General features: G+C 42.9%; 1 protein-coding gene across 1 annotated transcript in view; it reads left to right on the top strand.

The window, feature by feature from the left end:
- Positions 1-321: 321 nt before the first annotated feature.
- Positions 322-23448, top strand: part of LOC310776670 (uncharacterized protein) — a gene marked incomplete at its 3' end in the record, with an annotated part of 37079 nt that continues 13952 nt past the window's right edge. Inside the window, exons 1-10 of the mRNA XM_083636832.1 lie at positions 322-433; positions 2878-3065; positions 4794-5025; positions 6698-6783; positions 8358-8566; positions 10929-11046; positions 11449-11590; positions 13313-13479; positions 13629-13728; positions 14832-15070. Of these exons, the coding sequence (XP_083492958.1) occupies positions 2904-3065; positions 4794-5025; positions 6698-6783; positions 8358-8566; positions 10929-11046; positions 11449-11590; positions 13313-13479; positions 13629-13728; positions 14832-15070 (1455 nt within the window). The 5' untranslated portion in view covers positions 322-433; positions 2878-2903. The remainder of the gene's footprint in view (positions 434-2877; positions 3066-4793; positions 5026-6697; positions 6784-8357; positions 8567-10928; positions 11047-11448; positions 11591-13312; positions 13480-13628; positions 13729-14831; positions 15071-23448) is intronic.

Below are 23448 nucleotides of genomic sequence, written 5' to 3' on the forward strand. Positions count from 1 at the left end.
TGTGTCCTGACTCATTAATAACAAAGGAAGGAGAGAGAGTGAATGTCTTTGTTCTGGCCGCTTCAATAGCTATGGCAACAATGATGAGATCTGTAGAATATCGTATCTGAACAAATTAACAAATTCCAGGCCGACTGTTGTTTACTGTATACATAACCTCGCGTCACCAGGCTCTTACTGTATACAACACAGCTAACCTCGCGTCACCAGGCTCTTCTCGGCGAGAAAGACAACACAGCTGAATGTGAGCTCTGTAGCTGATTGGTGTTTTACTAGATTGACACATCAACAGACCAATCACCCTGTTGCTTCCGCCTTGGGGCGGGGGGTGGCTAAATGTTATGAATGAATAGTGAAGTAACGTTATTACATCGTTACAAGTTCGCAAGACGGTTGAAAGCGATTAAAGCCGTCGACTGACTACTACTATAAGGTAAAAAACAACAACTTAAATGACACCATCGGGTCGTATGAATTTGCATACTTTACGTCAGTAGGTTAGCTATACAGTTTGCAGAGCTTTGCAGCATCCCTGCCGTTAGCAACCAGGCTAAGCTAAGACGACTTTTCTGAATGTTTTTCTTGATCACAGAGTGCCTCGATCGGCTCAGCTCGCTGTTTGTATCACAGATATATAAAGGGCTGATATATGTTAACCTTCCTAACGTTAACATAACAGCTTCCTGAGTGAGTGGACAAACTCACGCCATTAAAAGCTAACGTTAGCTTGTTGTTTATTATTATGGCATACGAATGGCATGCCATACCTGGAAGAACACACTAACGTTACGGCCATTTACATGTACTGACTGGATGACCAGATGCCAAAGCTTTTGGCCCCAGGCTAGTCTGTTGTTGTGCCACCGAAGTATGCTAGTACTACTTCGATAGCAGAGAGAGAGAGAGAGAGAGAGAGAGAGAGAGAGAGAGAGAGAGAGAGAGAGAGAGAGAGAGAGAGAGAGAGAGAGAGAGAGAGAGAGAGAGAGAGAGAGAGAGAGAGAGAGAGAGAGAGAGAGAGAGAGAGAGAGAGAGAGAGAGAGACACACCATAACAAGACTAAGCAAGTCTAGTTAAGCCGGACCCAGACTGCTGCCACTCAGTCCAAGGTCACATAAGAGCTAGCTCAAAGAACGTTCATAGTTCACAATTTTTAACTATAAGTTCACAGTCCAAACAAATGGGAACAGTTCACATTCATGTCTTCATTTTGTAATGAGATGCTTTGAGCTATTCTTTTTCAACACAATCACCAATATTGCAGACCATCTCCACAATTAGCCCTTTCACGTCCCACCCAAATCACCCATTTTGTGTCTAAAAAGACAGGAAGTAAAACAGGTGCAAGTAAGACATTGATTAGGAGGGCCCCAGCAATGGAACACCTAAATTAGTTGCTGGGCAATTATGGTTGAAATCAATATCATGATAATCATAAGGATTTTTCTCGATATCGATATATATTACGATATATGATCATGTATGCAAAATCACGTTAAATAATCAAATTAATTCATGTTCATCCCATTGAAACGAATAGTAATGTTAGATTAGATGTAATGTCAAACAAAACGCAAACATTCAAATAATATTCCTACCATACCTCATTTTATGGGAGTTTTTTTTAAGTAGAATTTGGTTGTCATCGTCGATTCAGATCACAATATTAAAATATCTTCATCTCACCACGATATGAAGTCACTGAAAGACGATAAATAATAATATTAAATTATCGCCCAGCCATAATAACCTAAATGGATTGGAAGTTGGAAACCCTCATTAGTGTTCTGCTTGCACCTGTTTTACTTCCTACATTTTAAACACAAAATGGATGATTTGGGTGGGATGTGAAATAGGCTAATTAGTATTAAATCACCGATTGTCCCCAAAAACTGTCACTTCTGTGTGAATATCTCCAACTGCTTTTTCTGCCAGTTGGGAAACCTGGATGGGACGGTTACGTTTTAGATGAGCTTTAGTTGTATTGCCACTGTTTTTAAACCATGTCCACATAGCAGCTTGTTCTCAGCTCTCATTCTGCTTAAAGCCTAAATATTCCCACTCTGCAGCTGTGCAGTTTGGTTGACACAGGTGAATGACTGGATGTCATCAACTAGTTGATTACGGGTGATTGGTGATTACATGTGAGTCAGTAGGCCCCGCCCCTGACACTCTTCTAGGCCGGCCCCTCTTGGGTCCGGCAATGATTTGGTTCCATTCAGTTTAGGTGTTCCAGTGCCAGGGCCCGCCCCTCATTAATGTTATTGGTCACAGCTGTGTCTACCCTGAGACCTCAAAATGGCTGCTGTGAAAAGTGTTGGCACATGTAGCAGCTAGTCGCGGGCCCAGCTAAAAGCAGTCTGCCTCTCCTGCCATCTGACGCTGTTGGTGTTAAGGCCACCTGGAGGTTGTTGACAGCAGCAGGGCACAGGTGCCATGCTGGCCGTTAAGTTCCTGCCCTGGACCTGTCACAAAGTCCCGCGGCACACCTCGAGCCAGTGTGCCGCGGGCCACTGTTTGGGAACCACCGCTGTAGATGAAGGTGACTGTATCGTGTAGCTAGTCTGCACTAAGTTTTAAACAAGTAATTAAATGTATCAAATATGTATAATAGCTGCCAGGGAGGTCACGTTTTGTGTCACGAAAGTGACATCGGGCCTGACTGATGATGTCACACCCACTAATGTGATGTCATAGACATTCTGACACCATCATCAGAAAACCTGCTGAAGCCGGCGGGCAGCAAGACCAGGCAGATCAATCTCAAATGAGCCAAATTTCAGTTTTCTGACTGAACTTTGCTTCCAGAGTCTCCACCCTATTGCTACTAGTATATTATGTGTATGTGTACATGTGTGTGTATGTATGTTTTATACACAGACCCCAACCTCAACACAGTTGCCGAGATGTCTGCAGAGCAGTTGGTGGTGCAGCGGGCGAGGAAGTCCTTCCAGACGGGAAAGACCAAACCTCTGGAATACAGAATCCACCAGCTGAAGAGCCTCCTGCGCTTTGTCTCCGAGAGACGGAAGGACATCGCAGATGCTGTCAAAAAGGACCTGCACAAGGTGGGTTACAGCCATAAGACACACAACTGTACAGCATCCCCACTGCTTCTTGATTTCATGCAATATCAAGGCATTTAGAGCAGGGGTTCCCAACCTTTTTTGTGCCAAGGACCGGTAGATACATGGGGAAAAAAAGTCACAGACCGGTTGTCAATGATGTCATAATCGTAACACCAATTAAGTATGGAGTGGAGTACAATATGATCTGAAGAGACATCATGTCTTCACTCCATCTGTAGTATTTAACTTACAGGATGTTTGCTTGAGCATACATCCTGCTGCATTGCCGATGTCATTTCTGTGAGAAAATTACAAACCCCAAGACAACATTATGTTAAGTCAATATTTTAGTGTTTGCGCTGCATAACCGTAACGTTTTGAGCCTTTGCTGCTCACTTTCTCAGACCATTGTTCACAGTCTGTCTTTATCTCAACACTACAGAAAGATGGAAGACAAAATGTATTCACTTTTTTCTTTATTTTTCCCCATTTATTCCCATTTTATACAAGATGGTCTCAATACAATGAAATGGCTATTATGGGGACTAACATAATCACACATGAATACGATTGGGCTCATTTAATCCACAAGTCTCAGCTTTCCAGTCATACACAATTTATGTAATTCCAAGACTGCTTAGGGACCCAGTATGCAGACACACTGTATTCAAATTGAAGAGGCGAAAAAAACTAAAGCCAGAACCAAAAGCCAGAAAGCCAGAACAAAACGAAACTAAAACTGCTTCTGTGTCTCTTTACCTTGTCGCACAAATGACCCTCATGCTAGTCTCTAAAACAGACACGTTGGCTCCGCCTCCCCGTCTGTACGTCATGAAGAGAAAGTTGTTCAAAACGGAAGTAAGGCGGGACATCCGCTGAAGGCGGGCACGTCCACTTTTTTGTTTTGTTTACATGTGTCGTGATTGGTCGAATACCATCGAACTTCCTCCGGTCTGAAGTGTTTTTTTTCTTTGGAAAGATGACAACTTCCTCCAGCCAAGTTTTAACCGGTTAAAGTATTCACCTTATGTAGCCACGCCCATTTGACCCGGTTGTGTGGTCGGTCGTGTGACGACTTCCGGCAAAAAAATAAAAATAAAATAAATGGCTGGCTGCGCCAATATCATCTAACTCTGAATTAACTAATAATTTAGCAAATTGTATGTAACATACCGAATAAAAGCAAACGGCAATGTCTAAGAATGCAACGCCATGTAACTGGCTCGTTAAGTCTCGCATTCCAGGGAATTACGTTAACGTCTGCGGGTCTTATAGACGTAAGTGGCTCGAGCGCTCGGAGGAGAGAAAACAATCTAAAGCTTTCTTTGTTGGAGTCCAGGTATGTTTTACAAGAAACATATCGTCTATATCGATATCGTCAGATAACGATAACGTTATCTGAGCTGGCTAACAGTGGATACTCGCTTACTTGCTGTGTACCGAGCTCAAAGTAGTAGGCTACGTACTTTGTTTTACCCCCTGCACTGTCCACTACAAAAACAACTCTCTTCTTCTGACATTCTTTCGTATTTGGCGCCGTGACCGCCGGAAGTGTTAACACGACCCGGAAGAATTTGGCCCACCCCAGCGTCTGAACATAAGGTGAATAGACTGTCTCGTTTGTGGAAGAGATAGACTGACTACCCTCTTGCCGCACCTGCACAGCATCAGTCTCAGCCAGTCTCCTGAAACAGAATGGCATTGGCTGCAACACCTGGTTTGTTTCAGAGTGAACACGGGACGGAGCTGTTTGAGACTCTGGGTCTGGAGAACGAGATCAACCTGGCGGTGGAGAAGCTGGCAGAGTGGGCGGCTCCTCGGCCCGTGGAGAAGAGCCTCCTCACCATAACGGACCAGGTGTACATCCAGCCGGAGCCCCTGGGAGTGGTGCTCATCATAGGGGCCTGGAACTACCCCTGGGCCGTCACCCTGCAGCCCCTGGTTGGGGCTATTGCTGCTGGTACCTACCGTAACATCCCAGTATATTGGTGTACCTGTGTTGTTTGTTAGTGCAAAATAAGGAAATTACTACATATTACACTCTACCTGCAATAGATAGTCATGGAATTCTGGACAAAAATCGTATCTAACTAATAAAAATAGTCTCAGATTTGGGTCAGAAAAACAAACAAATTTGAAGTGATTTTCGATGCTTTCTATGCTTATTTTAAGGAAGAAAATCCACCCTAAACACACATTTATGGGTCCATATTGTTGTTTAGTGGGGCATGTTTCTTATTCCGGCAGATAACAAACAAAGACGATGTGACGCCACATTGTGAGATCTGGGCCCGTATTTATCAAGCTTCCTAGAATTACTCCTAAGAACACTGCTAAGAGTACACTTATGAGCAAAAAAATTCCCAGCTAAAAGCTGCACTTAAAAGTCAGTTATTATGCATCTCACTCCCTCTTTCAGCGAGGTGTAGGACTGAATCCTAAGTGTCAATCTCAGAGCTGATTTACGACAGGTGTGTGTGCCGTAAAGGGAAATGTTGATGACGCAATTCCAAGTACACAGGAATGGCCAATCGCTGAATGGAATCCCTTATGCACGAAATATCCTAAATAGAGATGATTCAACAGTGAAATGCACAATGGGAGTGTAGCATATATTCACCAATAATTTCAGAAGAAATTATCAACAAAATAATACAAGATAGCCTACATTGAAAATGACTCAAGAATAGGCTAAATGTTTCCTAATCCACCCAATTTACCTAATCCCACAACTGACTCGAAACTGGTGTGCTGTCAATTGACTACCCTATACAGCCAGGTTCTATAGGCTGTATGATGAGCAAACATGGAATCCAAAAGAAAGCCGAATTGGATGGAGGATGACACGCTGTGCTTAGTGGAGAAGATTCGCGCACGTCTCTGTCTCCTGAATGCCATGATGTCAACATCAGTGGTGTCGTCTACGTGATACGCAGGTATACGCCGTATACACACTGCGAAATGACTCAGATTTGCATATGGGATTTGCACTGGGAAATGCGCTATGATATGTATCATTTTCAATTTCCATTTATAAAATTCACCCTGTGCGCTCTGTGTGTTACCCTACGTTCACACACAGCACCCAAGCCTTGCCTTTACCCACGCTTTTAAATAGGCGTCCTTTTTAGTCAATGAGGCTGTGTACACAGGGCGCCTCAACGTGAACCTTCCGTGTACCCACGCCTCGCCTGAGCTGTGCCGATTTTTACGTGAGTTCTATTTTCAAGCCAACTAGGCGCGTGAAGGCATACTTTTTCTGTCAAGCCATGAAAGAAAAACGCGACAATATCCGTGGGAAATGTCAGAGTCAGTATACCCTCTGAAAAAAGGTAGACTACACCACTGGTCAACATTGCCCTGCTGGCAACTCCTAACCACTTAGGACACCTCCTGAGGACTCCTAAATAGCTGGGGGAGTAGGAGTGTTTCCTAGTCTTAAGAAGGTTGATAAAAAGCTTTTATTCTTAAGTGTGAGTAGGACTAAATTTCACAAATTCTCAGCACTTAGGACTAAAATGGCACTCTGAGACGCTTGATAAATACGGGCCCTGATCTCCAAGTGCTGCAGTAATAAGCCACTGTGGACTCAGTCCATGATGTGATCTGTGTCTCTTGTCTTTCATCTTCAGGTAATGCAGCTATAATAAAGCCGTCTGAGGTCAGCCCTCACTCTGCTAAGGCCATGGAGGAACTGCTCCCCCTCTATCTAGACAAGGTGAGGCGTCTGCCCTAAACTGTGCCTTCACTATCATGTACATCAGTGATACTCAACTTGTGGCCCGGGGGCCAGATGCGGCCTGCGATAGGGTGCAGAGTGGCCCCCCCGACAATTTCCTAATTCACAATGAAAACTAAGGTTAAATACAATTTGACTGAGCTCCAGCTAAATTGTCAAATATGGCGGTCTGCTCGCCACCCAGGCACTTACAGTACATGTGTAACTATGCAAAAAAATGTGAGACTAAACTCCGGCTGACACCCCAAAATCCTACAATCTGCTACAGAAAAAATAATATGAATGTTTATTGACTGGCCCCTTGCCACCTGTCATTTTGCAAAAGTGGCCCCCAGGCAAAGCAAGTTGAGTATACGTGATGTACATTCTGTGCTCCCTCTCTATCTAGACAAGGTGAGGCGTCTGCCCTAAACTGTGCCTTCACTATCATGTACGTTCTGTGCTCCCTCTCTATCTAGACAAGGTGAGGCGTCTGCCCTAAACTGTTCCTTCACTATCATGTACATTCTGTGTGGAATCCATACTTTTAAAACTGTACTGTGTAACCTTTGTAGTGAAGACCCTTTGTCTCCCTCTTCTGGTGCTTCTGGCAGTGAGAGCACACGTTGTGTCGGGAAAATTCCGTTTCCGACCGTTTCCTTTCCTCTTCGTTGTCACGCAAAAACTGGAAACAGCCATCGACGTGATTTTTAAATGCTCTGAGCAATAAAATCCAACACATCTTCTTCATAGCCTCCATGTTGTTTCCACATTACAACTTAAAAGCTCATGAACACGCCGAGGAAGAATGACAATCCGAGCAAGACGTGAATGCAGCATTTGTCGTAGGCTAGCGGTAGCTTACTCTGTTGCGGTTGTAAAACGGTGGATAAATAGTTTTGAACACCTCACAGTCCTCGCAAAATGACTCGTTTCACTTCAGAATTTGATCCATTCGGCCTCATAACATTTGGAAAGTCCTACCAGAGCCGCACCATTTGAATTATTTGTCCCCATGGCAGTTAGAAAAGGGCACTAACGAGCACTTAGCTCAGCTGGGCGGAGGTCTCTGGTGCACGTGCTCCAGGCCAGCATGGGAATTTCACCACAGACTGCAGATTGAAAAGTGTGGTAGGCTATACTGTGAAATGCAGAGCTCTATCTGGCCCCCGATAGGCTAAGGCCTGGATTATGCTTGACGCTTTGGCCGGCCGCACGGAAATGAGAGACACGGAATCCGACGAGGAAACGTGTGGAGCTTGTATACTCTGTGTGGGTTTCTGCAGGCGGAATTGAGCGCGAGTCTTGAAAACTCCACTTTGTCCGCGTAGTTACAAATTTCGGCGTGCGCACGGCCGCTCGAAAACCGTCCGCACGGAGCCTTGCGGAGGGGCGTGTCTGCTGATTTGACGTCACTTTTCCGCGCGGACACTCGCGTTCCTCGCTGATGCGGAAAGCATAATGAGACCTTGAATCAGCATTGTGGGAACTCAAGTCATTTGGCTTGAATGTAACGGGACGTTCATTTACGTTACGCACTCGAGCTTTAATAACGGCGCCTCCCCTCCCTGTAGGACCTGTACCCGGTGGTCACAGGCGGGGTGTCGGAGACCCAGGAGCTGTTGAAGCACAGGTTCGACCACGTCTTCTACACAGGCAGCAGCGCCGTGGGCAGGAAGGTGATGGAGGCAGCAGCTCGCCACCTCACCCCCGTGACCCTGGAGCTGGGAGGGAAGAGCCCCTGCTACATCGACAAGAACTGTGACCTCAGGGTAGCCTGCCGGTGAGTTTTATTGTGAAACACTCTACAGGCACAGGTACATACACTGTACATACCTTTATTGTGAAACCCTCTACAGGTACATACACTGTACATACCTTTATTGTGAAACCCTCTACAGGCACAGGTACATACCTTTATTGTGAAACACTCTACAGGCACAGGTACATACACTGTACATACCGGAGGCTCTAGCATTGTTAGTGTTCTCCATTCAATTGAAGTAAATGGTAAATGTCCTGCATTTATATAGCGCTTTTATCCAAAGCGCTTTACAGTCAGTAGGTACACTCACCCATTCACACACCGATGGCGGCAGGTTACCACGCAGGGTGCTGGCACACCAACGGGAGCAATTTGGGGTTCAGTGTCTTGCCCAAGGACACTTCGACATGCAGACTGGAGGAGGCGGGAATCGAACCACCGACCTCTTTTATCCAAAGCGATTAGTGGACGACCCGCTCTACCTCCTGAGCTACAGCCGCAAGTGAATGGGATCTGGTCTCTAAAGGCCCAAACGCGCTGAAAGCAATAATTCACGCACCTCATTTTGACCCGCGTCAATTGATGCTCCTATGGCGCATTGCAGGCATCAGATCTGAAATGCACCACAGAACCAGTATTTTGGGAAAAGGTCACTTTTATTATTTATATGTAGGCAGTCACAGGTTTGTATGCTTTACAGATAGCCCTTTAATTATCTATACATCTCAGTTTGAGTAGCCTATAATGTTAGATCACATAAGGAAGGAGGCAAACTGGGGGGGGTGCGTGTTGCTGCTTTCGTCAGTTGGTTGGCAGTAGAACACGGTAAAGGCACTGGGGACCAGCCATCATTTCATCTTTTATTTTCTCTTCCAGGTGGGTGATTAGTCATAACTATGTTAATTATTTGCTGCTGTTAGATTTATGTAGGCAAGTTAAGTTTTATGACCAGCAGATCAGTGTTTATAGAACATAATAGAACAACTCAGTATTTTGTCTTTTCTTTAAGATGAATCTAATGTAATCATTTCCAAAATTCATAACAAATTTTTACCAAACAAAATACTAAAGATATTTTTGTTGGCATTCACAAAATAATTTCATTTTTTTTAGCTGGCCCAGGGATGTCTTGCTTCAACATTTCAGAGTCATGTGACCCAGGAGGAGTATTCTCCAAACGCGTACAGGAAAAAAAACGGCTTTTGTCGCTGCGTCCTCATTTTGACGTACAGTACCAAAATCGAAACAAGTCAAGTTCATGAAGCTTTTGGTGCATGTTCGGCCATTTAAAACAACAGGTGGACTTCAAAACACACGCATCAGGCACTTTCACTGCGTCTGGGCCTTAACACATTGAGTGCCAAGGACGTCTGTGGACGTCCTAAAAAAAAGTAACGAGGAGTGCCAAGGACGTCTGTGGACGTCCTAAAATCATAATTCATATTATTCCATAATTCTGCTGTTTAAGGTCGTACCTAGCCAGTGAGCATGAATCCCTTCAAGGGATCACACGGCGCCACCTTAAACATCGTCACAGGAGCTGCTCCACCCACCTCAGATCCTTTACTTTGTACAGGAGACAGCGGAGAAAGCCGTGGAAACCGATGCATGCTTTCTGCCAGAGCCGTATATATTGCTCTGTCTACAGCGGAGAGTGGGCTCGGCTGCATCCGCGCTCACAACTGAGCTCTTATGCTTCTATCTATCTCCACACGATTTCCTAGAAAGCCAGCATCCGAAGCCGAACGGCCAAGCCTTTTCGTTCAGTCGCGTTTGCCAGCGCGCATCATTTCCTTGATGGGCGCTGGGATCTGTCCGGGGCAAAAACGGAGTCGAAAAAACAAACTCTGTGCGTGTGGGGAGGAGCCCGCAGCTCAGAGGTGGAGAGGGGGGGGGGGGGGGGGGAGAGGGGTGTGTGGCACACAGGCTGCACAGAAACCACACCACACGCCACCACATCAGAAAACACCAGCCAGAGTCAGTGAATGTGCTCGAAATTAGAGTGCAAAAGGTATTCATAAAAGGGACTATATCTTGGAAAGTAAAAAAAAACGACAGAAAACCCTTGAAAGTGCACTTTTTTGAGAGGCTGTCATTTCATAATGGAACTGTCTAGAAACAAAATTTCTTCTTTGGAAGAAGCAGGAGTGTTCAATGTTTCATTAAAGTCCAGCCCCGTTAATATAGCCATAATAGAAAAAATTCTATAGCTGTTTTCAACTGAATGGAAGTGAATCTGGCACAGGCTCCAGACAATTTTACTGAAGCGCTGTGGCACTCAATGTGTTGTTTAAGATGCGAGGCTTTTGCCATGTTTCCATGTCCAAAGTGATGAATTCAAATGGTTTGGATTTGATGACCCATACTCGTTTGTCTGCAGGCGTATCACATGGGGCAAATTTGTCAACTGCGGTCAGACATGCATCGCTCCAGACTACATCCTGTGTGAACCCTGCATCCAGGCCACAGTGGTGGAGGAGATCAGCAAAAGCATCAAGGTCAGTTTGCAATGAAACACGTCGTCAGGCTGTCTTTATATCGGTGACTCTCACAGTGGAGTCCAAGGAATCCCAAGGTTTATTTGAGGGGTTTCCAGGCAAACGAGGAGTAATTCAATGTCACTATAATTTACTCAGCTAGAAATAATGCTAGTTACAGAATGTTTAAGGACGACTATTCTAATTCTCGGTTACAGTCTCACCACTATCATCCGCCCCATGTGCAGTACAATTAAATATGAAATCAATGACACAAATCCTCCCATAGGGGGCGCTCCATGGCCCACATGTCTCTTTGGGGACTCAAGTCAAAAGTTCTCAGATTGGTCTTGAAATAAGAGATTCTGCTCCTAAGTACAAGTAATCTGAATATCCTATATCTTATTTTCCACGACATTGTAGGAATTTTACACAGATAATCCAAAGAGCTTCGAGGACTATGGGCGGATTATCAACGAGCGACACTTTAAGAGGGTCATGGCTCTCATGGAGGGGAGCACGGTGGTCATTGGTGGAGAGAGCGATGAATCCCAATGCTATATAGGTATGTATGGTGAAGTCATCTAATGCTATATAGGTATGTATGGTGAAGTCATCTAATGCTATATAGGTATGTATGGTGAAGTCATCTAATGCTATATAGGTATGTATGGTGAAGTCATCTAATGCTATATAGGTATGTATGGTGAAGTCATCTAATGCTATATATGTATGTATGGTGAAGTCATCTAATGCTATATAGGTATGTATGGTGAAGTCATCTAATGCTATATAGGTATGTATGGTGAAGTCATCTAATGCTATATAAGTATGTATGGTGAAGTCATCTAATGCTATATAGGTATGTATGGTGAAGTCATCTAATGCTATATAGGTATGTATGGTGAAGTCATCTAATGCTATATAGGTATGTATGGTGAAGTCATCTAATGCTATATAGGTATGTATGGTGAAGTCATCTAATGCTATATAGGTATGTATGGTGAAGTCATCTAATGCTATATAGGTATGTATGGTGAAGTCATCTAATGCTATATAAGTATGTATGGTGAAGTCATCTAATGCTATATAGGTATGTATGGTGAAGTCATCTAATGCTATATATGTATGTATGGTGAAGTCATCTAATGCTATATAGGTATGTATGGTGAAGTCATCTAATGCTATATATGTATGTATGGTGAAGTCATCTAATGCTATATAGGTATGTATGGTGAAGTCATCTAATGCTATATAGGTATGTATGGTGAAGTCATCTAATGCTATATATGTATGTATGGTGAAGTCATCTAATGCTATATAAGTATGTATGGTGAAGTCATCTAATGCTATATAGGTATGTATGGTGAAGTCATCTAATGCTATATAGGTATGTATGGTGAAGTCATCTAATGTGCAAGCTTTATGTCCTGTAGACCAGCCAACGTTTTTGGCTTCAGTACCCCCTTTCCCTGATTTCTGAATCTGTAGCCCCTTTACCCGACTACAACATGCTGCTTAGAAAACTATAGCATATGATGCAATGAATGAAGGAATGAATGATAACCCACCTTTTTGAAGAATACATTACCAGTAAGAAATGGAGTGAAAGAGTTGTAATTAGTGCCTCCTCAGCATTTATTTGAACACTGGCCATAACAGTTCAGTAAGTTCAGTTTTGATGTAAATGAGTTAGAAACAAAACAGCATAACAGCAAATAACTATTGTTTTCTATCAAGTATCGCTTTATTCATCACTAACAGTTGTGCCAGTCAAGTGTTTGATTTAATTTGGTTTAACACTTCACAGATCAGCCGGTTCATAAAGTTTGTCAATGTGTAAAAGTAAAATATTTTTCCCTATTCAATGGTAGTGCAATGGTAGTTATGCAAATAGTCTACAAAACCCATAATATTTTCAAGATTTATTCTTACATTTTTCCATTTTCCCCTCTCTCAAGTACCCCTAGGGGTACGTGTACCCCCATTTGAGAAACATGGCTGTGGAGTAATCACTTTCATGGCGTGTTAAGCTGATGTGTAAAAGCAGCACACACAATGTGGGGATTTTATTTGATGGAAAGTTGTTCTCCTCCACATCCTTTGCCGTTTCAATCTTAACGTGTTGCTAAAAGATGACAGGTGTGTCTGTGTCCATGATGAGGGTGACGGAAAACACAAATCCGACATTACTTGCCAGGAGAGCTAACGCTCGGCTCGCGTCGCAGAACAGTGTCGGCACATAATACTTTGTGTGATGTAGCGTCCTCTCCCTGTCTCCTGCCAGCACCCACAGTGTTGCAGGATGTGACTGCAGAGTCTGTGGTGATGCAGGAGGAGATCTTCGGGCCGGTGCTGCCCATCCTCACGGTGAGCGGTGTGGACGAGGCCATCCAGTTCATCAACGACAGAGAGAAACCTCTGGTCATCTACGTCTTCTCCCCCGACAACAAGGTCTGCTTCTTCTTCTGTGGTGTTTTATGGCAGTTGGCATCCTTTATGTAGCATTACCGATGTCGCATTATCTAATGTACTTGCATGTCACACGAACACTTCCTGTCCCACCACTAGCTGATCACACTAACTTCCTGTCCCACCACTAGCTGATCAGAAGGGTGATAGCCGAGACGTCCAGTGGAGGTCTGCTGGCTAATGACTGCCTGGTCCACTTTACCGTCAACACCCTGCCCTTTGGAGGAGTTGGTGAGTGTACAGCAGGGATGTAGTGGAGAGTGAACCCCTCTGCACCCTGTATTTGCAGGAAAATCTGGGGTTTCCCTTTTGCCCCTTTCAGAACTCTTTTTCGGGTATATGACGTCATCATCTCCTTCCCTGCCGGTAGACTCTCCTGCCGCTGAAACTCCCAAGCAGTCCAAATCAGAGATACGCACATATTTACAAGTGTCACAGAAAAATTTCAAAGCCACCTACCAACGCAGAAGGGTTCATTGCTTCTCAACTGCAGGGTTTGAAAGCTCGATGGTGCTAATCATAGGTGCTAATAAGTGCCTCTTCTTTTTATCTGAATTCTGTGCCGGTGATATTATTTTCTCGCAAATGCCAAGATGGCCACTGTGCCTTCTCTGTTCTTCCGTGTGCTTCCGAGGGGCACTGTGGAGCGCTATGATGGCTGGCAGCACAAGACAATGATTGGTATATTAAAGTTATTATATATGTTATTATTTTTATATATATATATATATATATAGCTCAATGCTTTTATAACATGAGACAGTGTTGTAGTCGAGTCAAAGTCTGACTCGACTTTTGATTTTATCGATTTTGATTTTTTTACGGACTCGTGACTCAACTTGGACTTGAGCACTGATTACTGGGACTTGGACTAGGAAGTTGGAGACGAGACTTGTTAATTGATAGACTTTTTTGTTTTGTCTGAAACTGACTGACTGACTCAGAACCCTGAGCAACTATCCGATGATGTCACCACCCGTAGTGACACCACCACCACGAACAAATGCTGCCTGGCATATATTATGTTTCGCATAGTCTTCTAATTGGCCCTAATAATTTGGCAGAAGATATTGATGGTTATGTTAATACAGTGACATTATTCAATTTCGTGCAAAAGGCATGCACGTGTGTTCTACCTAAATGCAGAGTCACATACAGTAACTCCCGGACTATGGGAACTTGACTCTGACTTAGACTCGCACTCAAACACTGTTGTCTTGAGACTGGACTTGGACTCGAGATATACAGTAGTGACTTACTTGACTACAACACTGACAGTAGTGTTGTTGTTTTAACAGTGTTTGTATTGTGCCTGTCCCCCCCTCCGTGCTCAGGCAACAGCGGTACAGGCTGTTACCACGGCCGCCACAGCTTCGAGCGCCTCAGCCACCTGCGCAGCTGCCTGATCAAGAAGCTGAACATGGAGGGTGTGAACAGCATGCGCTACCCGCCCCACACGGCCCGCAAGCTGGGCTGGGCCCGCTTCTTCCTCCTCAAACGGCCCAACCTGGCCAGGCTGGGCCGCCTGGCCACGCTGGGCCTGTTGGCCGCCTTGGTTGCATTTGTTGTGCAGGTAAAGAAAGGGCGGCTGCAGCTCCTTAAGAAGTCTTAAATGCACCAAATGTACCAATAAAAAGGCCTTAAAAGGTATGAAATTGTCTCAACTTCATATTGGTCTTAAAATATTTGTCATGTCGTCAGGCCTTACTTAATGTACTCCCAAGTCTTAGTGCAAGGGCAAATCTTTGCTAGTTTCTAGCACTCAAAATCAGCTTCTTTTTTTTTCTTTTACTTACCACTGGGTCAGTTCATCAACGGACGTGTTTCAGTGACCCAGTGGTAATTAAAAGAAAAAAGGGAGATTTTGAGCGCTAGAAACTAGCAAAGATTTGCCCTTGTACTAAGACTTGGGCGTGAGATATGGACGGCGGTGGTCACGTTAACCGAATATTTTCTGTCTTTTACCTTTTTTCTTTCTTTTTTTACGACAGAAACATCTGAAGGCTGTCTGTCATTTGCTTGCCTGTTTGTTGTTTGCATGAATTGCCTGCTTGTACCTTGTTTGTCTTCACTTGCATGATGTATACTCCTCTAGCTCGCTGCATTTTCTCCTGTTATGTTGCTTGTGTGTTTATTTTTGTTGTTTATTTGTAATGGCTAACTCAAGTTCTGAGGGGCATACCACGAATGGAGGATAAACAGATCCAGGATCTGTCACATGATCTGGTTCGGGTTTGGCTTAACCAGATCATTGAAATCAAGCTAATCGGTACCACGACGGCGAGAATCAGCTGGGTCTGTCAATTTAGGATTTTCTTATCCAGCTCTGAGCTCATGCACATGAAAATGCTCGTGAACAGGAGCTCGTGCCCACGAAAGAGGCGTGGTTTGTAAAAACTAGCCAATCACAATGCAATATGGACAGCTCCGGATTTTACAGCATCAGACACGCCTATTTCCTCATTCATTGAAAGCGCACATCAAAGTGTATTAATTAGCGGAGCTTTACTGTACGTCAGAATCGTCTGTGTTTGATATGAGTCTGTTACTGAAGGACTGTCTAAAGTTATCGCTTTATTCACATCAGTCATTTGATTTCTGCTGCCGCTTCTGCCTCAAAGCCTACAGCAGCTTATACTCAATAAAATAATTTAATAAAAAAATAGCCTATAAAATAGCAGCTCCATTGCACACAGAGCATCTTAGTGCGCTTTGGAGACGTTTATGGTAACCTTTTTACACAGGTGATTTAGTGATATTTCTCCACGCAGCGTTCAGCTGCAATCGGCAGGGTCAAACGTGCTTGGGAGCAAATAAAAATGAATATTTCACGCTGGAGGAACAAACCATAATCTTAAGGAAATATAAAGAATTCAAAGATGTAGGCTAATAAAAACCAAAGGCAACACTGCTGCACATAATAATCACAGAAGAGAGGGCTGGCAAAAAATGCAGATTGTCTCTATAGACCTTATTCGATTGACGTCACTCACGTACGGGCACGCCCACTGCCGCCATGTTGTTGACATAGCGCAGCCGCTTTAAGTGACAGCCTATGTAAGAGCAGAGTTTATAGGAAGCTAGCCGCCGTTAGCGTTACCTGTATGTGTGTGTGTTCGGATGGTGATCTGCGTTACACACTGCTGTAGTAATGACAGCAATAAAGTCCCCGTGGTTTGTTTCTATCTCTACCGTCCACAGACGTGAAGGGAGCGAGACTGAGGATACGTCAGCAGCACAGGAGATGTGTGGATAGTTAGGAGAGACAGGTGAAACTTTCTGACAGCTCCTCACAGCAAAGTCTGTTCACCTCGTTTTTTCTTTTGTTTATTATTACAGGCATTAACGGCAGCATACAAACAACAACTCTGGGGTTTTTATTGCTGTCATCACTATCGCTATTTTGTAATGGAACAGAAACTACAATAAGGCCGTTACTAGGGGTGTCACGATACACTCAGTTCACGATACGATACGTATCACGATACTGGGTTCACGATAACGATACGATACGATACGATTTTAACAATATTTTTTTAAACTTGAATAATGACAATATATGACTGGAAAAGTAGTATTTTATTTGAAATGCATACAAAACATGCTGTTGTGGGAAATTGTTATTACAATAACAACTAGAAAAAACATGAGATTGGAGATAAGGCTTATCTTGAAATAGAATGAGTTACACCGTCACTTAGATTTACTTTGAACTAAAAGGTTTCTCAGCAGTATAAATTCTCATTATGCATCTTCAGTTTTTCTTCAAACTCAAACAACAAGACTTTTCTTAATCTATTGTTTATGCATCTTCAGTTTTTCCTGTCAAGTAAACAGTTTTGCCAGAAACTCAATTGAATGGTTTCTCTCCTGTATAACTTCTCATGTGTCTCTTCAGAGACTTGTTCAACTGAACTACTTTCCACACATTGAACTTCAACAAACAAAGACGTTTCTTTCTTCTTTAAAAAAAAAAAAAAAAAAAAAATTTTTTTTTTTTTTTTTTTTTTTGCGATATGAGATTTCATCTGAACGATACATATCGTGACGTTTTACTATCGCGAAATTTCGTGGGACGATATATTGTGACACCCCTAGCCGTTACTATAGTTGTCAGCTGCAGGACGGTATGTCAACAATATGGCGCTGTCCGGGGTTAGCGAATAAGGTCTATACGTAAGTTATTCAGCTTGCTTGATTTCGCCACCGATGTTCAGCATCTCCGTTGCGCTCCGTTGTTGGTAAACAAACTGCTTCAGACTTCCGGGTGCAACTGCTGTTCGTTTCAAACTGCAGTTCATGGTGAAACCATCCCCTCTTTGAACTCTTAACTGCTCCTTCACACTTTAAGCTAAGCATACTTAAGAGACTCCATTTAAACTTTACACGAGTCACCACTTTTAGCACTATCACCTTAATTCAGCTATAAGTTATCTTTTGTACTGTTTGAGAAATCACAGTTTAAGTTTTATGATTTTTTTTTTCAGCCAATAAAATGGGACCCTATGGAGCCAGCCTTGAGTGTGTCTCACTCTAGCAGCAGTCTGTACTTTTTACTAAATTCACACATTTTAAAACTGCAACAGTTCAGACAACTAACAGTACATGCATACCACATATGTACATACTATACATGGGACCCTTTTGCTACTTCTGCCCTCACTCAATAAAACGATGTGATGTATAGTGTTTGAGATATTAACGTGTGTTTGGCACAACTTTTCAGCTTGATTTCATCCTAGTTAAACTGCTGCAGTGGCGCCCGGAAGTGCTTGTCACTCTAGGTGTGAATGGACCTTAAATGAGAATATTGTAATAATAAATATCATTTATTGATATTTGTGTTGTCCTGCCCGTTTGCTGCTTCATGTCCAAGTGCCCTTTTGTCTGTCTGATATGACCGTCTTTCAGAGGCTGTAGCGTGTTTCTAAAGCTCGAGTGAAAATACTGATATCAAATGAAACTAGAAGAACTGAGGCATCCGTTGCTACCACTCATCACATGCTAGCTTGTCTGGAAGGGGGCTAAATACCACGGCAAATTTAGCTTACATTTTGGTGAGCGAAAAACAGTCGTCATTGCCAAATTCAAAGGGGACCCTTGACCTCTTACCTCAATATATCTGAATGATAAAGGGTTCTATGGGTACCCACAAGTCTCCCTTTACAGACATGCCCACTTTATGCTAATCCCATGCATTTTTCTTCCAAAAACATATAAATGTGTTGTGTTATTTTCACCTATTCTATTTGAAATATTTCCACATACTAGGGTCCCTAATATAAACAGTCTTGGAATTGTATGATTTGGGTATGACTGGAAAGTTGAGACTCTTCTGAATTCAATTAGCCCAATTGTATTCATGTGTGATGATCTTAGTCCCCATAGTAGCCATTTCATTGTAGCGAGACTTGACCTCAATGTATAAAATTAGCTATTGTGATTGGATAATCAGAACCTCATAAATCTTTACAACCACAAACTAGAGACCTAGGCCAGTGATTCCCAAACTGTGGTCCTGGGACCACTGGTGGTCCGCGAGGACGAACCTGGTGGTACTCAAGAGCCTTGCTGACTGCCATCAGCCTATCAGCAAATGGCAAGGGCAATAAACAAGCAGCCTAATTGTTATTTTAAACGTCGATATGGACACAGAACTTCACAATCAGTGCATCCCTAGGTGTTATTTAGCATTTCTGATGCTATTATGTGGTAAAATCAGTGAATTTTATTTTATGAAAATATATCCTCAATAGGAAATGGTAATTTGGTTATATGGTGGTACTTGGTCTGAAAAGTTTGAGAACCTCTGACCTAGGGCATTCAGGGGATGTATGCCATGGGGATGGCCATCATATCTCCATCATAATGTTCTAAGCCCTTATATACTCTAAACATTCAACATTTGATAGACACCTAATGAAAGCATGTTTATTACGCATTTATGACTAGAAAACCTTGACACACAGTTCTGAGCTCCATCTAAAATTAACCTACAGATGATGTGTACCACTTCTATGTAGCATTATACTGTTGACCTGCTATCTTACCTACATTTGCCAGCCCCCCCTAAAAAAGACAAAAATGGTGTCTGGTAGGGACAGGTGGAGTAGAAGAGGTTGAAGGAATTCTCACGATTGTATCGTTTTCTTCATAGCCTATTTATATGTTGAATAATTTGATGATATGGTGGCAATAATGACCGTGTGCAAACTAAGCAAAGTGTAAAAGCATGTGAACTAAAAATAATTGTGCAAGTTTGGCATGTTTGCATGTACCCCTTTTTAACTTTGAGCACCTACCCCTCTAAAGGTCTCTGCATGTACCCCTTTTTAACTTTGAGCACCTACCCCTCTAAAGGTCTCTGCATGTACCCCTTTTTAACTTTGAGCACCTACCCCTCTAAAGGTCTCTGCATGTACCCCTTTTTAACTTTGAGCACCTACCCCTCTAAAGGTCTCTCTCTGCATGTGAGCACCTACCCCTCTAAATTATAAACACTTTAGCTAAAGCAAGAAACATATAGTCAGAATCAGAATAACTTTTATTGCCACAATATGTATTTATGTATGTATCTTAGTATGTTGTCTGTATGCAGTAGGGATGTTCATTTTGAAAATTTTCCAAAATCGATAATCGGTGAGAATTAACGATCAATTATCGATTATCGATTTTATTAATACTTAGAAAATTTTCAATATTTTCAATTTTTTTTTTTTTTTTTTTTTTTTTTTTTTTTAACAAAATGAATGCCTATGGCAGAAAATACGAAAGACAACGTGTTCTCCTCAATGAACTCTTTATTTCAATGTGTCTCCTCTCCAACACTGCTGTCCCCGGCGCATGCCGGTTTGAATTTCTCATGTTTAAAACAGTTTTGTTGGCACAAAGGCCCGTGCCCAGCCAGAAAACTAGAGACTATATGAAGCTCCACCTCACGTTAGTCGGCTGTGCAATGGAGTGGGGCGAGGAGGAACGAATTCCACCCAAACCTAGTCCAAAAAAAAAAAAAATTTTTTTTTTTTTTTTTTTAATAATTAAAAAATCGATCCAAATGCCACAGGATCGATTCCAATCCTTAACGATCGATTATCGATTTTCGATAATTGATGAACATCCCTAGTATGCAGCGTAGCAGTCATGTCAATATACAGAGATAAAGAAGTAGGAAAGATAACTACAAGACAATCACAACGTTGCAAGTGCAATCAAATATATACAACATGAGTGGAGGAGTGTAAAGAGCACATTAAATATGAATTTACATTGGATTTACATGAATTTACAGTCCGAGTTAAATAGGCATTAAATTAAATATGAGTTACAGTCTGAGGGGTCGGCCATGATGTAGCTAACAAGAGTAATCTAATGGTGTAAATTTCTGGTAGGGGAAGCAGCTATAGTACTAAGTAGTGGCGAGTGAAGTCCAGCCGCTATGGCTGCAAGGTCACTTTTGTATCGGGGGGGCTCATGTCCGTGGGGGGGTTCAGCTGAGTTCAGGAGGAGGTTGTGGGGGTGTTGGTAGGGTCCTTGGTAGAAGGGGCTTTCGGGCCTTGTTGGTGAGGCCGATGGCGGTTGGGAAGAAGCTGTTCTTGTGGCGAGAGAGGTTCTGGTCTTCACAGACCTCAGTCTCTTGCAGAGGGGGGGGGGGGTGTTTTGAAGAGTTTGTGGCCAGGGTGGAAGGGGTCGGCCATGATCTTGCGAGACCGCTTCAGTGTCCTGGCTGCATGCAGGTCCTGAAGGGATGGCAGGTTGCATCCGATTGCCTTCTCAGCACAGCGGATGATGCGCTGCAGTCTGTTAATGTCCTGTTCCTTGTGCTTCGATGGCACATGAACCACACAAGTCTCCCAGTAGATGTCACTGTTGCTCCTCGAGTTACAGCAGTTTTCACTACTTTTCAGCTCATGCAGGTGTTACAAAACAAGACATTGTTACGCCAAGCGCTGATGTCTCACACAAGGCCCATTTTGAAAGAAGTATCTTTTCAGCCTTAATCACTGCTTATGTGAGAGGAGTGATGGCATCATATTCACCTTGAAGGAAGGATGAAGGCATCACTGATCACGTGATCAGAGATCATCACTGATCAGGTGATCAGAGAGTAGTCATCACTGATCACGTGATCAGAGAGTAGTCATCACTGATCACGTGATCAGAGAGTAGTTCAGGCCAGGATTCCCACAGGTCCTTGAAATCCTAGAAAGTTTGTGAATTGGTGGGGGGGTCAAGGCCTTGAATCGGTTTGAAAATGGGCATAAATAGACATGGGTCATTGAAAGTGCTTGAATTGATATATTTTGTGCACGAATAGAAATGAAAGTTCTTTTGATATATTTCACAGTTGATAAGTGTTCACATTCAAGCCTCTCTCTCTTTAATTGTCTGTGAGCCTCTGTAACCTCTGTAAAGCCTGCTAGTTATAACAATTCTCAGTGCTGTAACAGTAATTAACCTTGTGTCTGTATCTCAACCTATATGCCGTTTTGGTTCCTTGAATTTGAGGCAATTGGGCCTGGGAAGTCCTTGAAAAATCATTGAATTTGAGGTTTATGAAGGTGTGGGAACCCTGGTTGTAGCTTATCTATATTTTATGCTGCCATCCAAAATGCATGTTAGTTTTGAAGAGACACGTCTTGTTCTTGGACAGTGGGGTATCTGTGTGACGACTGTTGACAGCCGTTTAAATAGTGAAAAGTACATTTTTCCCAAGATAGACCGATATGAGAGTCCTCCGTCCACACTCCCACAGTCCCCCGAGGCTTGTGCTCGGACACAAGATTGTCTTTGTTGCTGGACAGACAATGTGTGGTGTTGTCCTGGACAGACAATGTGTGGTGTTGTCCTGGAAATCTAAACCATGTAAACGCTCCCTCATCTGCCCCCTTCACTTACCCAGCATGCCTCTGTTTAAATGGTCCCTTTTGTTTTGGTCCTCCCCCTGTACCTTTGTTGACATCCACACTGTTGTCCTCGTGCGAAACACTTACAGTATCTGTTATCTCTTAACTGTCTATAAAGAGATAACCGTATCTGTTATCTCTGCAATTCAAAACAGTTTTACGCTGCACCACAGAAAGCGGCGGTCACCGTTTTAACATTCTGTCCTCCATCTTGTTTGTGCCTTGTGTCTCTTTCAGATTTTCTTGCGAGTGCAAACGGCGTGACGAGCGGCCGGTGTGACGCCGGGGACTCTTGCCACACACTGACTTAACGTTATGCAACATGGCTCCTCTGGCTATGGTTTAGCTGGTTTAGTCATGTAGCTATGGTTTCATGGATGGAAGTCATGAATCACATGTTGAATGTAGATTTTTTTTACTATTTCACATTTTTAAAAATGGGTCCCCAACATTTCAGTTGTTACACTGTATGAGAATACAATGTGAATGAGAGTATGCTGCTAAGGGTGTGGCTTTAACAACATTTCTGGTTTCTGTAAAGGTTATGGAAGGATAATATCTATATGTGATATTAGCTGACATGGTAAATGCTGAAAATGTATTTGTTATAGTTCTATAATGCACCTTATGTGCCTCCTCCTTATATTACCGAACTACATCTGTATTTAAGTGTGGAAAACTAAGAGTGATGCACTCACGAAAAGATAACATTTTTCCCTGTTGCACAATGATTTTGTAGAGAGAAATGTTTTGGCGGATTCCGATTCTTAATAGTATTTAATGTAATATTTCACAACTTGATTCGTAACAAGTTAACAACAGTACTTGGTGGTCCAGTTATTGATTCACTCTTTGAAATAAAAAATGGAGAAAAAAGGCAATGGATTCTATTTTATTATGTTGCTCCTGAATTTTGGAAATCACTTTTCACCTGATATATTCTCAACACGGTCTTGAGGTTAGTATGTTTTATGACTTGGCTCAATACGACTGATAGGGATTTAGTTGTGTTACTAAGATACATTGACCTTCGTGATTGGCATCCTTG

Source organism: Poromitra crassiceps, assembly GCF_964638095.1.
Source record: "Poromitra crassiceps genome assembly, chromosome: 5".
Taxonomy (NCBI): Eukaryota; Metazoa; Chordata; class Actinopteri; order Beryciformes; family Melamphaidae; genus Poromitra; species Poromitra crassiceps.